Raw genomic sequence first — 17437 nt, forward strand, 5'->3', positions numbered from 1 at the left:
AAAAGACCTCTTTGAACTGACATGATTTCCTTCCGCAGCGTTATATAAAAGCATGATTGGCCTCAGTGAACTGGCTGGACACATTGGTGAATGGCTAATTAAGTATGATAGTTAATTCTTTTTCATAGTAATTTTGTAAATACCGCTCAAATATGGCGATAACTTTTCAGCAGCCAGTGAGACATTTTGTGCCATTCATCACCACTCATTTATTTCTGTAACCTCTAAGAAGACTTGTCCTCTCGATGAATGTTGAGACATTTATGTGACTTAAACCTTGTAGGATACACAAGTCAATATATATACTACCCATCAAAAGTTTAGACTCACTGAAAGCACTCACTATATGTTATGTATATGTATGTGGTTACATCGAAGATGAATTTCTCCACCAACTTGGGGGAACCAACTGAAAACCTTATGCAGATGAATTGCACAAGGATGATGCTTCAAATTGCGAAAGGCATGAGCAAATGTCGTGCATGTGAACAGATTTGTTTTGGTGTAAAGTTTTGTTAAGAATTCGCCAATTTTCACAGATTTTAATCATTTACTGAACTCATGACAATAATCTTTTCAATGTTACGAATATGTTTTACAATACACCAGTTCATAACTAAACAGTACCTTTAAACAGTATGGAATATTTTGCAAAAAGCTAGTTTAGAACAGTGGACAAGTAAGTGGCTACATTTACACTAGTGAGTCTAAACTTTTGATGGGTAGTATATATTTGTCTATTTTTGTACAATGCCATGTTCTTATTCAATGACGTCTCATGTTGTCAGTCAGGGTTAATCACAGGCTTGAGATTGGTTAATATGTTCTCTGCATGATGATCTGTTCGTGCATGTTGAAGTATAGCAGTCAGAAGTAAATACATCAAGCCTGAAGAACACAACTCTACACACCTGTACACACCTGTACACACCTGTACACCTGCCCAACAACCTGGGTTTGGACCTGGTGAGGGAGTGTCTTCTTGAAAACCATTGTATAGGAATTTGTGTATTTGATAAGAATGTATGTACAAAAATCTTTCATTTGCAAATACATTAAAGAACATGAACAAAGATGTCACACGTACTATCTCAGCTGACCATTGAGGCCTGACACTGATGTGAACTACCTGAAATAAACTTTTGTGATCAGTTGAGAGACAAGCACGAGGTCAAATATCCTGAAATGTTTTAGATATTTTTAAGCATTAGATTGCCACAAAGACATGTGACATTGAACAAGTTTGTTTGCACAGCTTTAGATGTATGTGATATTGTTCCTATATGGGATATTGACAGATGTATTCCATCGAACAATATTCCTTTTGGTTTCATTCATTTGCTGTAGCAGGAATGCCTGAAGCCTCAGCGGTTGCTGATCATATGGTTCCATGCATAGAATTATTTAGCAGTGCAATCAATTATTCCAAAGTGGTAATATTTTATCAAATATGTTGAGTATAAGCTGCAACTAAAATAACTTGATACTGGGATATATAATGCCGTATAAAATTTTCATTCAATCATTGCAACCCAAAAATTTAATTGTATATTATTGTACAATATAGAACAAACTTTATGGATAACAACTTCTTTTTATTGGTGAATGCGACGTTTTGATACAGATTCTTGTACCGTTGTCAAGCATAATGGAACATGAAGAAGGGGGAAGTATATATATACTGGATGTAACAATGGAACAAAGAAAACAACATAATTAACATAATTGGCTAGGCAGAAAGCTGATGAAGCCAGAGAGTAGACAAAGGACAGGCGTGGAAGCCAATGATGTACAAATAATAATGAGATGTTTATACAGCAGAGTTTATACAGTAGATTGGGCTTGGTGGATGAGTGCATCATAAGCGGATGGAATGAAGTATCCTTGGTCTCGGTTGATGGTGGGCTTTTGGCGTTTGATGTGGATGGCTTCGGTCATCTACAAAATATACTGTGATTGTGGGCAGAGCTACATAGGCGAAACTTCCCGACCCATCAACACCCGAGTGAAAGAACATCAGACCTCTGTTACCAATTCCGACAGCAAATCAGCCATTTCCGACCACATCAAAGCAAGCCCCAATCATCAAATAGAGTGGTCTGACATCACTATTCCCTCTAACAAACAAACAGACTTCACTAACCGCAAGCTCACCGAAGCCATCCACATCAGCTTTCTGCCTAGCCAATTATGTTAATTATGTTGTTTTCATTGTTACATTGTTACATCCAGTATATATATATACTTCCCCCTTCTTCATGTTCCATTATGCTTGACAACGGTACAAGAATCTGTATCGAAACGTCGCACTCACCAATAAAAAGAAGTTGTTATCCATAAAGTTTGTGTCTGTCACTAAGCATAATACTGATGTTAACAATAGCATTACACTTTGATGTTTTGCAGAACAGGGCGAAACAAAGTAAACCTGTCAAAATTATTGCCCGTAACAAGCAAATTTGTATTCAGGGAAGAAACAACTGATCCATATTTCAACACATTCAGTGTTTGAGTTTTGTTTCCCTTTAAAGCTAGCATGTAGTATATCATTACTACAAGCATTTAGGTGCTGTAGACGCACATGGTAGGCCCCCTGTGAGTGAACTACGTTACTATGTGACACGTTAGAAGTGTACGTGTATCACACCATTGTCAGTAAACCCTCATGGGTTCTTCTTGCTCCCGCCCCAGGAAGGATGTGTAATGATCACGGTATTGACATCTGCTTCAGCTGATGTCAACATGGGGGTTTTCTCCACTTGTGTGATTGCCCTTGACCTCACAACCAGCGTCAGTTTCAAGAAGAAAGTTGAGATAAAGAAGAAGATACTGGACAATGGGGGCATTGTTTCTTTCATCGTCACAAAAAAAGGTACTACTTTCTTGATGATAGATATGCTGGATAGATGGCTTGGAAAGGTGTGATAGAGGTGTTACGTTTCTGAAGGATGGGAAACATTTACTCACGTTTATTTCATGAAAGTTCTAAGGCTCTGGAAGAATTTGATAAAATGGATAAGGTCATGAAAGTAGAAATGCATGTATCAAGTGGCAAGTGAGGTTTAAAACATCTTGCAGGGGTTCAAAAATCCCATCGCCCGACGGGCAATCAAATAATGGTATCTTACTTGTCCGTGGGCTACTAGGTAATTTCCATTTATGGTTTCAAACTGCAAATAAACTTTGATTTAATTTCATATCTGCTCAAAATGTAGCTATTAAATTTCGCAATGTAAAGTAGAGTTATCTTTCTTTGCTATTTAACACTTTTCAATAAATAGTCCAGTAAACATTAACATCAAATACCATGTTGATTTCTTCTTTCATAATTACATCATCATAATTATGTCATAAAATCATGGCAAGTGGAAAATTAGTCAGGACAAGTTACTTTCTTAAAGTCACTTGCCCTGTGGCAAGTGGCTTTTTAAAAATAAATTTGAACCCCTGTCTTGATTTGCTTGCTGACTAAATAATTACTTCCAGAGTGGTTGCAGATATTGTAATTAATTCAGCTTTTGTTTTTTAGAAGACTATTTACATTATATATCTAAGATATATATAACACTAAAACATTCCTGATTACTTGACACAGACAACACATGTCGTTGGAAATGATCCAGAGAAGTTTGACGTGTCATCAAAATGCAGGATGGCTGTCAAGTACGGCATTCCAGTTGTCTCCCCAGAGTATGTGTCTGACGCCATCAGGCATGGCCAACTACCACTTACAGATGAGTACATCATTGGTGGGAGAAGCAAGACATCAGATTTCAAGTCAGGAAAAATTACAGGTAAAATATCATCCAATTTTAACCACTGAGTCTACTAATGACCAGTGACGAGGAACAAGTTTCTCACAAGGATCTGTTGGTAGTGATGTCAGTATTAGACACAAAGTTTGTTGAGAAGCAATGAAACCATCTCTCTGTCTGTTGTCTCTCTGTCAATGGTGTCATTTTATTGGACACATGTTTAGCATTCTGTGATTTGAATTAGACTTAATACAAACATTTTGTTGAGAATCAGATGTAAATCCTGGACCATTAAGAATTTTCTTCGTGTTGACTATGTGTAAACGTGTTGACTATGTGTAAACGTGTTGACTATGTGTAAATCTGCAATATTGATTACTTGAACATGTTGGTGGTTTGGTGGCGTTTAAACATTCACCCTTGATTCCAGCGCTAACGCCAAAGACAGAGCAAAGGAAGAAGACCAAGTCCATTTTCAGCATCAAGGGGGTTAAAGTATGGCAGTATGGGGACAATAAGGCGCCATTCTTTGATGAAGACAAATATGAAGTTGCCAAGTATGCCATGTTTGAGGTTGGTGTAATTATAATGTTGTGGGTGAGTCAGCTACCTAGGTCCAAGGTTTGTTTGGAAGTCTAGTGAGTGAGTGAGGTTATTTTTATGCCGCACTCAGCAATATTCCAGCTATATGGCGGCGGTCTGTAAATAATCAAGTCCCGACAAGACAATCCAGTGATCACCAGCATGAGCATCGATCTATGCAATTGGGAACCGATGACAAGTCAGTGAGCCTGACCACCCGATCCCGTTAGTCGCCTCTTACGACAATCATGGGTTACTGAAAATCAATATTCTAACCCAGATCTTCACAGGTATTTGGAAGTGTAGACTGCCAGTTGTCCGACTACCATTTTTGTGGAAGTCGCGGCAGCTGAGTGAGTTAGATGGCTGACTTTGTGTGCTGGCGATTAGGTACCTGACTCTGAGGGTGGGGGTCCCTCATGGGACTCAACCCAACAAAAGTACTACAATCTATACTTTACTGAGAAAGCAGAATATAATCCCAAATATAACATATGTTACATTTGACCACTTTCTAAATGGCATTGTGTATTCATATTCTATTCCTATTAAATATAAGTGTACACATAACTGCATGGTAACAAGGTTATATACATTACTACTTAATAGTAACTATTCTTAATCTACCAAATCTTTATTAAAAGATATAAGACATAAGTCTGCTTAAATTTTCAGCAGTATGACTTTTTTCCCAATTTGCCTGCACTTGATGTGGGATCCATGGTGTGACAAACAAGTTACAACTCAACTCCAATACAATCAGCCTAAACTCAATCCTTTACTCAGTTGCTCTTTCCCTCTGTCGACCCCTGTATCCACAGGCAAACTGTAGCACTAATAGGGTTGTGCATCAGAGAGTAAATGACCAGGAAGTATGTTGCCAACCTTTGTTTGTTTTGCTTGCAAATAGGAAGCCTGGTCATTTTTCTCTCTGTTGAGCAACCATATATGTGCTGCGGTTTGCCTGTGATCTATCGTGACCAGTAGCAGATTCAGCTGCGGTTTGCCTGTGATCTATCGTGACCAGTAGCAGATTCAGCCACGGTTTGCCTGTGATCTATCCTCACCAGTAGCAGATTCAGCTACAGTTTGCCTGTGATCTATCCTCACCAGTAGCAGATTCAGCTATGGTTTGCCTGTGATCTATCCTGACCAGTAGCAGATTCAGCTATGGTTTGCCTGTGATCTATCCTCACCAGTAGCAGATTCAGCTTTGCCTGTGATTATCCTCACCAGTAGCAGATTCAGCTACGGTTTGCCTGTGATCTATCCTCACCAGTAGCAGATTCAGCTATGGTTTGCCTGTGATCTATCCTCACCAGTAGCAGATTCAGCTATGGTTTGCCTGTGATCTATCGTGACCAGTAGCAGATTCAGCTATGGTTTGCCTGTGATCTATCCTCACCAGTAGCAGATTCAGCTACAGTTTGCCTGTGATCTATCGTGACCAGTAGCAGATTCAGCTGGCCACAGGACAGTACATGTAGGACTGGGCACAGGGGCATTTCACACTGAGAAACAGCGTTAGAAAGACATATAGGTATATGGACCCTACCCTAGTACTATATAAAATGAAAGGGATGTAACGATGGAACCACCCCCTGCTCAATCAAAGTTAGATTTCACTGCGTAAACTATATTTAAGGACCCGTCGAGGCCTACGGATCGAAAGCGAGATGATTTCCCTACAAAGAGAACTATAAATGGTCACAAGCGGATCATTATTTCAAACGTTATACGCCACAACTCACCGAAAACAGCTACCTCTGCAATTCCAAGCCAAAATCATGGATCACCCAAGACAGCAAAAACTCACCTTTTAAATTCATTTATTAATTCCAGCCACGTTGACAGTACCTATGTAGGGCTAGATTCGATCGGCAGCGTCATTCCACGGGTCTAAAAACTCATTGCAACATCTACAAATCATTTCCTCGACAGTAAGTAGGCATTTTCTCCCAAACCACCGGCAATCATAATCACTTGTTGGCCATAGATGGCCTTGACATTCAAGTGATCTGAGCAGATCCGCAGAAACTGAACTGGGCCATCCGATTGGTGGAAAATATAATATACTGTAAGATTTTGCCTGTTTGCTAAAGGGCGCAAAATATGAACTTTGTAATATTCCTTCTATTCTGGATGATATAAGAATAATTTTAGAGGTTGTAAAAATGCATTCGATATTGATTTATTTTTAGGAAAATTTATTTATAAATATTTAACCTCTAAATTATTCTTACCAATTTACTGCTCAGGTCTCTTAAATGTCAAGGCTATCTATGTCCGACAAGTGAGTATGATTGCTGATGGTTTTGGAGAAAAGTCCAGCTTACTGTCGAGGAAATGATTTATAGATGTTGCAATAAGGTTTTAGACCCATGGAATGCCGCTGCCGATCGAATCTAGCCCTACATAGGTGCTGTCAACGTGGCTGGAATTAATAAACAAATTTAATAGGTGTGTTTTTGCTGTCTTGGGTGATCCATGATTTTGGCTTGAAATTGCAGAGGTAGCTGTTTTCGGTGAGTCATGGCGTATAACTTTTGAAATAATGATCCGCTTGTGACCATTTATAGCTCATTTTGTAGGGAAATCATCTCGCTTTTGATCCGTAGGCCTCGACGGGGCCTTAAAAATAGTTTACGCAGTGAAATCTAACTTTGATTGAGGAGGTGGTGTTTCAGTCGTTACATCCCTTTCCTTTGATATAGTACTAGGGTAGGCTGTATATACCTATATGGCTTTCTAACGCTGTTTCTAAGCGTGACACGCCCCTGTGGGACTGGGAGGTACTGTCCACCTGCTTTGAGCAGTACTGGTATGCTGAATACTGGAGGCTCACTCATTCACTCACTCACTCACTCACTCACTCAGCTACTGTCTACCGTTGTCGTAACTCCTCGAACATAGTCTCTATGATCACTGCGTGAACTTAGCTCAATCACTTCTTGTCCCATGTTGTTAGATTTTATACAATGTTGTCCAGTGTTGTCAAGTCTTGTCCCATGTTGTCCAGTGTTGTCAAGTCTTGTCCCATGTTGTCCAGGGCTATGATAAGAAGACAGATGCAGCTACTTTCTTTGTGGTGGAGATCCACGTGACTCAGTCCCAGGACCAGAACAAGGACTCAGAGGACCCCCGCTTCAGGGTGTACACACACCACGGCAGTCTCAAGGATGCTCAGGTGATGTCATGTAACACGTTTGAATAAAGTATTTTCCAGTTTAGAGAGTGCCTCAAAATGAAATGTATTATCCGTTATATATTGTGATATGGCTTTTGCAACACAATAGTGCATTCTCTTAAAAGGTAGTAGTTACAATAGACTGGAATAGATAATTAAAAGAACGTTGTGAGACGTAACACTTATTGATGCACCCTGTGGTGGGTATGTGTGGCATTCAGTGTATCAAACGTTGTGAGACGTAACAGTTATTGATGCACCCTGTATGTGTGGCATTCAGTGTGTGGCATTCAGTGTATCAAACGTTGTGGTTCTACAAATATCTAACATGAGTTTATGAATGAACTGTGTCATTTCCAAACAAGCTAACATTTCAAGGCATTAGTGATTGTTATTGTATTTATCTGTTCCAGGAAGGGTATGACTGTTGTAGGGAGTGTAGATATGCCAAAACATCGGAGGAAATACTGGCCATATTTGGTAATGTGCACAAGGAACAGACGCTGCCAGGCAAGAAGATGGCCGTGGTTACAGGGAGGAAAGTCAGCAGGAATATTGGATCTCCAAAACTGCAAAAGGTGAAATACCTCATGCAAACATGAACCCTGAAGCTTGTGTGTTGACATCAAATGCATTAATATTTTTGACATTATTGTATACAAATCTTCATAACATGATACATGATACACTTACATAAATAGATGTTTATATTAAGTAGTAGTATATTTCCTGTCTGTGAATGTGGTCATTATAACTCTTCAAACATTTGAGGATCCCACATGATGAATTCATCATTTGTAGTGAAGTGACAACACCCTATCCACATTCATAAGAAAGGTGTACAAGGTGATCGTACAATTCTCATTATACTATGAGCATCTGTTTGTTTGTTTATTTACCTGTATGTTTAATGCCACCAGTCTGTAAATAATCATGTTTCATGTCCATGTGTTCCAGATTTTGGCAGAGTTACCTTCTGAAAGTAATGACCTTGACCCCCATGTGTCCGACCTTGTTGAACATGTGTGGCGTGAGGTTGCAGGGGAGATAACTGAGGTTATCACAATGCCAGTTGACAAAGTGAAGATGGACCAGGTAGGACTTCTATTTGGGTTGTACCACCTCACATATTATTTGCTGGAAATTAGTTTCGATGTCCACAGTGTGAGGATAGTAGTACAAGTTGTTATTTCAGTGAAGTTTTATTCTTTCCCAGAGAAAGTCCATATAAGCACTATGCACTTGTCCAGCAACTTCTAGAATACAACTAGGATACAACTAGTTGTGTTCCAGCGTTACTATGAGGATGTGGTATCTTCTCACCTTGGAGGAACCTCAGGCTCAAGGACGACTCTGGGCGACTGGGTTTACTTGTAGAGTTCCTTCCCTTACCTGTGATTGATCCACTGATAGTGGATTTGAATTTCAGATTTGTTTGGGGGATAAGCCTTGGTTTGTCAACACCAGATCTATAACAGAATTAACAGCAGCTCTTGCTTAGCCTGCCTAAACAGATGGGTCGGTAGAAACATGCAGGGTGGCAGCCTAAACAGATGGGTTGGTAGAAACATGCAGGGTAGCTGCCTAAACAGATGGGTTGGTAGAAACATGCAGGGTAGCTGCCTAAACAGATGGGTTGGTAGAAACATGCAGGGTAGCTGCCTAAACAGATGGGTTGGTAGAAATATGAAGGGTAGCTGCCTAAACAGATGGGTAGGTAGAAACATGCAGGGTGGCAGCTTAAACAGATGGGTTGGTAGTAATATGAAGGGTAGCTGCCTGAACAGATGGGTTGGTAGAAACATGAAGGGTAGGCAGCTAGGATTATGGCACCTTAATTGGGTCGTATCGCCAAAGAATTGATGTGAGGTGCTACTAATGTGTATTAAAGTGCAAGAGAAGTACGTAGGAGGTTGCCTACTGGTGTATCCTGGGAGAAGTGCGTAGGAGGTTGCCTACTGGTGTATTGGGAGAAGTGTGTAGGAGGTTGCCTACTGGTGTATTTGGGAGAAGTGTGTAGGATGTTGCCTACTGATGTGTTTGGGAGAAGTATGTAGGAGGTTGCCTACTGGTGTATTGGGAGAAGTGTGTAGGAGGTTGCCTACTGGTGTGTTTGGGAGAAGTGTGTAGGAGGTTGCCTACTGGTGTGTTTGGGAGAAGTGTGTAGGATGTTGCCTACTGGTGTGTTTGGGAGAAGTGTGTAGGATGTTGCCTACTGGTGTGTTTGGGAGAAGTGAGTGAGAGGTTGCCTACTGATGTATTTGGGAGAAGTGTGTAGGAGGTTGCCTACTGGTGTGTTTGGGAGAAGTGAGTGAGGAGGTTGCCTACTGATGTATTTGGGAGAAGTGTGTAGGAGGTTGCCTACTGTGTGTGTTTGGGAGAAGTGAGTAGGAGGTTGCCTACTGATGTATTTGGGAGAAGTGTGTAGGAGGTTGCCTACTGGTGTGTTTGGGAGAAGTGCCCTACTGATGGTGAGAGGTTGCCTACTGATGTGTTTGGGAGAAGTGTGTAGGAGGTTGCCTACTGGTGTGTTTGGGAGAAGTGTGTAGGAGGTTGCCTGCTGGTGTATTTGGGAGAAGTGTGTAGGAGGTTGCCTACTGGTGTATTTGGGAGAAGTGTGTAGGAGGTTGCCTACTGGTGTGTTTGGGAGAAGTGAGTGAGAGGTTGCCTACTGATGTATTTGGGAGAAGTGTGTAGGAGGTTGCCTACTGGTGTGTTTGGGAGAAGTGAGTGAGAGGTTGCCTACTGATGTGTTTGGGAGAAGTATGTAGGAGGTTGCCTACTGGTGTGTTTGGGAGAAGTGTGTAGGAGGTTGCCTACTGGTGTATTTGGGAGAAGTGAGTAGGAGGTTGCCTGCTGGTGTATTTCGGAGAAGTATGTAGGGGCTTGCCTACTAGTATATTGGGAGAAGTGAGTAGGAGGTTGCCTGCTGTTGTATTTGGGAGAAGTGTGTAGGAGGTTGCCTACGGGTGTGTTTGGGAGAAGTGAGTGGGAGGTTGCCTACTGATGTATTTGGGAAAAGTGAGTGGGAGGTTGCCTACTGATGTATTTGGGAGAAGTATGTAGGGGGTTGCCTACTGGTGTATTGGGAGAAGTGTGTAGGAGGTTGCCTACTGGTGTATTTGGGAGAAGTATGTAGGAGGTTGCCTACTGGTGTATTTGGGAGAAGTATGTAGGAGGTTGCCTACTGGTGTATTTGGGAGAAGTGTGTAGGAGGTTGCCTATTGGTGTATTTGGGAGAAGTGTGTAGGAGGTTGCCTACTGGTGTATTTGGGAGAAGTGTGTAGGAGGTTGCCTACTGATGTATTTGGGAGAAGTGTGTAGGAGGTTGCCATTTGGGAGGAGAAGTGGAGGTTTACTGGGAGGGTGAAGTGTAGGAGGTTGCCTACTGGTGTGTTTGGGAGAAGTGAGTGGAGGTTGCCTACTGATGTGTTTGGGAGAAAGTATGTAGGAGGTTGCCCACTGGTGTGTTTGGGAGAAGTGTGTAGGAGGTTGCCTACTGGTGTGTTTGGGGGAGAAGTGTAGGATGTTGCCTACTGGTGTGTTTGGGAGAAGTGTGTAGGAGGTTGCCTACTGGTGTATTTGGGAGAAGTGTGTAGGAGGTTGCCCACTGGTGTGTTTGGGAGAAGTGTGTAGGAGGTTGCCTACTGGTGTGTTTGGGAGAAGTGAGTAGGAGGTTGCCTACTGGTGTATTTGGGAGAAGTGAGTGGGAGGTTGCCTACTGGTGTGTTTGGGAGAAGTGTGTAGGAGGTTGCCTACTGGTGTATTTGGGAGAAGTGTGTAGGAGGTTGCCTACTGGTGTGTTTGGGAGAAGTGAGTGAGAGGTTGCCTACTGATGTGTTTGGGAGAAGTATGTAGGAGGTTGCCTACTGGTTACTGTGTTGTTTGGTAGAAGTGTGTAGGAGGTTGCCTATTGGTGTGTTTGGGAGAAGTTAGTAGGAGGTTGCCTACTGATGTGTTTGGGAGAAGTGTGTAGGATGTTGCCTACTGATGTGTTTGGGAGAAGTGTGTAGGAGGTTGCCTACTGGTGTGTTTGGGAGAAGTGTGTAGGAGGTTGCCTACTGGTGTGTTTGGGAGAAGTATGTAGGAGGTTGCCTACTGGTGTGTTTGGGAGAAGTGAGTGAGAGGTTGCCTACTGATGTATTTGGGAGAAGTGTATAGGATGTTGCCTACTGGTGTGTTTGGGAGAAGTGTGTAGGAGGTTGCCTACTGGTGTGTTTGGGAGAAGTGAGTGAGAGGTTGCCTACTGATGTGTCCTGGAAGTATTCAGTCCTATTGTCCTTGCTGCAGCTGGAGAAGGCGGAGGCCATCTTGATGCAGATCCAGGACTGTTTAATGGCCAACAAGACAGACCAGCTCAACTCCCTAACGAGTGACTTCTACGAAGCCCTACCACACAGATGTCCGGACCAGGGTGTCAGCAAACAGTGGGTGGCCACTAAGCTTGACCTGTGTCAGGTGGGTCAGTTCTCTTACAGCTGGAATATGTGTGTTAATGCAGTATTTTGTTTGTGTAATACTCTGCAACACTACAGCTATATGTCAGTATGTGTGTAATTAAGTGTGGACCACACATTCCAGTGATTGCTATGATCATTGAGTTGGGATATATTGACATTCAGCTTCTGTGTATTGGATGGTACATTTATGTAATACAGTAGACATACAGATACTTGGCACTGATGCCCAAACAATAACACTGGTTGGTCATTGCGTGGGAGTGCTCACATTAATCATGGACTGTTCCAGTTGATCCGGGATATGATCTCCGTGAGCGAGGCCACTAATTGGTCAACTAGAAGCAGCACTGAGGCCAAATACCGAGCCCTGCGATGCAATATTGGCCATCTCGAGTCACATGACCCACAACACAAGTTGGTGAGAGACCTTGTGGAATCGTCCATCGAAGGGTAAGTTTCACAAGTCTTTATTGCATGTTTTTAACATTCTGTAAGTGTGTGCTGCAGTGTGCCTGGATGGAACTCTACATTCAGCCACTGAGGTAGCTGTTTTCACTGCATGTTAGATCAGCCTTGTCAGACACTGTAACAAGCTATTTGTCAGCTCAGCAATATGAAGGCGGTATTTGAACAGATCTGGCCCACAGTTCCTGAGGGAAACCTCCACTTTGAATGCATAGAAAATAGTCAGAATCAGCAGCAAGCATTGGTAGAAAGACTATAGGACTGATACCTATCGTGATTTGGTTATTCGTTTTGTCTGATGTTCTCTTGAACAAAATGTCCTTGTTTTGTAAGCGATTTAAAGATGGAGATCAAAGCTGTGTACGAGGTGCAGCGACCCATCGAAGAAACCAACTTCCGTCATGATATTGACCCCAAACGACTCCTGTTCCATGCATCCAGGCCAGAAAACTTTGTCGGAATATTGTCACGGTTGGTTTTGTTTGGTAATAATTGAAATTACTGTGGTATTCATGTGAAAAATATTGAAAGAGTTTTAGCTGTTATTGTGATAATTATATTTACCTGATGACTTGTTCATCTGTCTGTGTCGATCCCCGACCGCGTCATACCAAAAGACGTTAAAATATGGTACTTGTTGGTCCCTGCCTGGTGCTCGGCATTAATGGGTACAACAAGGACTGGTCAGCTCGGAGTCAGTATAATGTGTCTGAGTGGGGTATCCATGCTTCACTGCGGCATGGTATTTCACTGGGCTAGCACTATAAAACCAGCTTAGGTCTGGGCTAGTACAAGCAGCCGCACATACACACACACACACACGCGCATGCACGTCGAAATATTCTCAAGCACGACGTTAAATCCAATTTCACCTCACCTCATCTGTCTGTTTGTTCCTGTTTTCAGAGGACTGTTGTTGCCGAAAGTTGTAGTGGAGAACTACGGGGGTCAGAGGTCAGACGCAGGGATGCTGGGAGGTGGACTCTACTTTGCCAGTGCTGCCAGGTTAGCTTGGGCTCATTGTGGTCATTATTGAGTACTCACTGAAGAAGATAATGTTATGTAGTTAGCTCACCTGATGCAAGTGCCCAAGACAATGTTATTAAGTAGTCTCACCTGATGCAAGTGCCCAAAACAATGTTATCAAGTAGGCTCACCTGATGCAAGTGTCCAAAACAATGTTATCAAGTAGTCTCACCTGATGCAAGTGATGTTAGAGTGCCCAGGTGAAAGGTGCCCAAGACAATGTTATTAAGTAGTCTCACCTGGTGAAGAGTGCCCAAGTCAATGATATCAAGTAGTCTCACCTGGTGAAGAGTGCCCGAGACAATGTTATCAAGTAGTCTCACCTGATGCAAGTGCCCGAGACAATGTTATTAAGTAGTCTCACCTGGTGAAGAGTGCCCAAAACAATGTTATCAAGTAGTCTCACCTGATGAAGTGCCCAAGAACAATGTTATTAAGTAGTCTCACCTGGTGAAGAGTGCCCAAAACAATGTTATCAAGTAGTCTCACCTGATGCAAGTGCCCAAGACAATGTTATTAAGTAGTCTCACCTGGTGAAGAGTGCCCAAAACAATGTTATCAAGTAGTCTCACCTGATGCAAGTGCCCAAGACAATGTTATTAAGTAGTCTCACCTGGTGAAGAGTGCCCAAAACAATGTTATCAAGTAGTCTCACCTGGTGAAAAGTGCCCAAAACAATGTTATCAAGTAGTCTCACCTGGTGAAGAGTGCCCAAAACAATGTTATCAAGTAGTCTCACCTGGTGAAAAGTGCCCAAAACAATGTTATCAAGTAGTCTCACCTGGTGCAAGTGCCCAAAACAATGTTATCAAGTAGTCTCACCTGGTGAAAAGTGCCCAAAACAATGTTATCAAGTAGTCTCACCTGGTGAAAAGTGCCCAAGACAATGTTATCAAGTAGTCTCACCTGGTGAAAAGTGCCCAAAACAATGTTATCAAGTAGTGCAGAAAAGTGCCCAAAACAATGTTATCAAGTAGTCTCACCTGGTGAAAAGTGCCCAAAACAATGTTATTAAGTAGTCTCACCTGGTGAAAAGTGCCCAAAACAATGTTATCAAGTAGTCTCACCTGGTGAAAAGTGCCCAAAACAATGTTATCAAGTAGTCTCACCTGGTGAAAAGTGCCCAAGACAATGTTATTCAAGTAGTCTCACCTGGTGAAAAGTGCCCAACATAATGTTATTAAGTAGTCTCACCTGGTGAAAGAGTGCCCAAGACAATGTTATCAAGTAGTCTCACCTGGTGAAAAGTGCCCAAAACAATGTTATCAAGTAGTCTCAAGTAGTCTCACAATGTTATCAAAGTCTCACCTGGTGCCCAAAACAATGTTATCAAGTAGTCTCACCTGGTGAAAAGTGCCCAAAACAATGTTATCAAGTAGTCTCACCTGGTGAAAAGTGCCCAAAACAATGTTATCAAGTAGTCTCACCTGGTGAAAAGTGCCCAAAACAATGTTATCAAGTAGTCTCACCTGGTGAAGAGTGTGCCAAAGACAATGTTATCAAGTAGTCTCACCTGGTGAAAAGTGCCCAAGATAATGTTATTAAGTAGTCTCACCTGGTGAAAAGTGCCCAAAACAATGTTATCAAGTAGTCTCACCTGGTGAAAAGTGCCCAAAACAATGTTATCAAGTAGTCTCACCTGGTGAAAAGTGCCCAAGACAATGTTATTAAGTAGTCTCACCTGGTGAAAAGTGCCCAAGATAATGTTATCAAGTAGTCTCACCTGGTGAAAAGTGCCCAAAACAATGTTATCAAGTAGTCTCACCTGGTGAAAAGTGCCCAAGACAATGTTATCAAGTAGTCTCACCTGGTGAAAAGTGCCCAAAACAATGTTATCAAGTAGTCTCACCTGGTGAAAAGTGCCCAACATAATGTTATTAAGTAGTCTCACCTGGTGAAAAGTGCCCAACATAATGTTATTAAGTAGTCTCACCTGGTGAAAAGTGCCCAAAACAATGTTATCAAGTAGTCTCACCTGGTGAAGAGTGCCCAAAACAATGTTATCAAGTAGTCTCACCTGGTGAAAAGTGCCCAAAACAATGTTATCAAGTAGTCTCACCTGGTGAAAAGTGCCCAAAACAATGTTATCAAGTAGTCTCACCTGGTGAAAAGTGCCCAAAACAATGTTATCAAGTAGTCTCACCTGATGCAAGTGCCCAAGACAATGTTATTAAGTAGTCTCACCTGTGCAAGTGCCCAAGACAATGTTATTAAGTAGTCTCACCTGGTGAAGAGTGCCCAAAACAATGTTATCAAGTAGGTCTCACCTGATGAAAAGTGCCCAAAACAATGTTATTAAGTAGTCTCACCTGGTAAAAAGTGCCCAAAACAATGTCATCAAGTAGTCTCACCTGGTGAAGAGTGCCCAAACAATGTTATCAAGTAGTCTCACCTGGTGAAAAGTGCCCAAACAATGTTATCAAGTAGTCTCACCTGGTGAAAAGTGCCCAAAACAATGTTATCAAGTAGTCTCACCTGGTGAAAAGTGCCCAACATAATGTTATTAAGTAGTCTCACCTGGTGAAAAGTGCCCAACATAATGTTATTAAGTAGTCTCACCTGTGAAAAGTGCCCAACAAATGTTACAAGTCAAGTAGTCTCACCTGGTGAAAAGTGCCCAACATAATGTTATTAAGTAGTCTCACCTGTGAAAAGTGCCCAACATAATGTTATTAAGTAGTCTCACCTGTGAAAAGTGCCCAACATAATGTTATTAAGTAGTCTCACCTGTGAAAAGTGCCCAACATAATGTTATGATTTATTAGTCACCGAAATGTTAATGACATGGTATTTAGCTCACCTGGCTCTGTTGCAGCACCAGTGCCCAGTACTCCCGTGAGAGCAAGACAAAGGGCACACGGCTGATGCTGGTGGCTGATGTTGCTCTTGGCCAGTGTAAGGATCTGTTTAACCATGACAGGACCCTCAAGTGCCCCCCAGAGGGCTATCACAGTGTACATGGTGTCAAGAACTCTCCCAACACACCATCAGACTTCATGGTAGGATGCTTTGACTGCCAGGCTGATGTTTGAGTATGTTTTGATTGCAAGGCTGATGTTTGAGTATGTCTGACTGCCAGGCTGATGTTTGAGTATGTCTGACTGCCAGGCTGATGTTTGAGTATGTTTGACTGCCAGGCTGATGTTTGAGTATGTTTGACTGCCAGGCTAATTGTTTAGTATGTTTGACAGCCAGGCTGATGTTTGAGTATGTCTGACTGCCAGGCTGATGTTTGAGTATGTCTGACTGCCAGGCTGATGTTTGAGTATGTCTGACTGCCAGGCTGATGTTTGAGTATGTTTGACAGCCAGGCTGATGTTTGAGTATGTCTGACTGCCAGGCTGATGTTTGAGTATGTCTGACTGCCAGGCTGATGCTTTAGTATGTTTGACTGCCAGGCTGATGTTTGAGTATGTTTGACAGCCAGGCTGATGTTTGAGTATGTCTGACTGCCAGGCTGATGTTTTAGTATGTTTGACAGCCAGGCTGATGTTTGAGTATGTTTGACTGCCAGGCTGATGTTTGAGTATGTTTGACTGCCAGGCTGATGTTTGAGTATGTCTGACTGCCAGGCTGATGTTTGAGTATGTCTGACTGCCAGGCTGATGCTTTAGTATGTTTGACTGCCAGGCTGATGTTTGAGTATGTTTGACAGCCAGGCTGATGTTTGAGTATGTCTAACTGCCAGGCTGATGCTTTAGTATGTTTGACAGCCAGGCTGATGTTTGAGTATGTTAGACTGCTAGGCTGACGTTTTAGTATGTTTGACAGGCTGATGTTTGACTGTTTGACTGCCAGGCTGATTTTTGAGATGTTTGACTGCCAGGCTGATGTTTGAGTATGTTTGACTGCCAGGCTGATGTTTGTGTATGTTTGACTGTCAGGCTGATGTTTGAGTGTCAGGCTGATGTTTGACTGTTTGACTGCTAGGCTAATGTTTGAGTATGTTACTGTGCCAGGCT

The 17437-nt window shown here is 42.2% G+C and overlaps 1 protein-coding gene across 1 annotated transcript in view; it reads left to right on the plus strand.

The window, feature by feature from the left end:
- The window catches only part of LOC124279143 (protein mono-ADP-ribosyltransferase PARP4-like), a 38352-nt gene that overhangs the window by 2997 nt on the left and 17918 nt on the right, over nucleotides 1-17437 (plus strand). The window contains exons 2-12 of the mRNA XM_046714945.1: nucleotides 2732-2869; nucleotides 3594-3794; nucleotides 4186-4328; nucleotides 7387-7524; nucleotides 7938-8102; nucleotides 8482-8619; nucleotides 11815-11982; nucleotides 12274-12434; nucleotides 12783-12920; nucleotides 13356-13454; nucleotides 16291-16474. Coding sequence (XP_046570901.1) covers nucleotides 2743-2869; nucleotides 3594-3794; nucleotides 4186-4328; nucleotides 7387-7524; nucleotides 7938-8102; nucleotides 8482-8619; nucleotides 11815-11982; nucleotides 12274-12434; nucleotides 12783-12920; nucleotides 13356-13454; nucleotides 16291-16474 — 1662 coding nt within the window. The 5' untranslated portion in view covers nucleotides 2732-2742. The remainder of the gene's footprint in view (nucleotides 1-2731; nucleotides 2870-3593; nucleotides 3795-4185; nucleotides 4329-7386; nucleotides 7525-7937; nucleotides 8103-8481; nucleotides 8620-11814; nucleotides 11983-12273; nucleotides 12435-12782; nucleotides 12921-13355; nucleotides 13455-16290; nucleotides 16475-17437) is intronic.

The sequence above is a fragment of the Haliotis rubra genome, unplaced genomic scaffold (genome assembly GCF_003918875.1).
Source record: "Haliotis rubra isolate DU_JTF1 unplaced genomic scaffold, ASM391887v1 Scf247, whole genome shotgun sequence".
Taxonomy (NCBI): Eukaryota; Metazoa; Mollusca; class Gastropoda; order Lepetellida; family Haliotidae; genus Haliotis; species Haliotis rubra.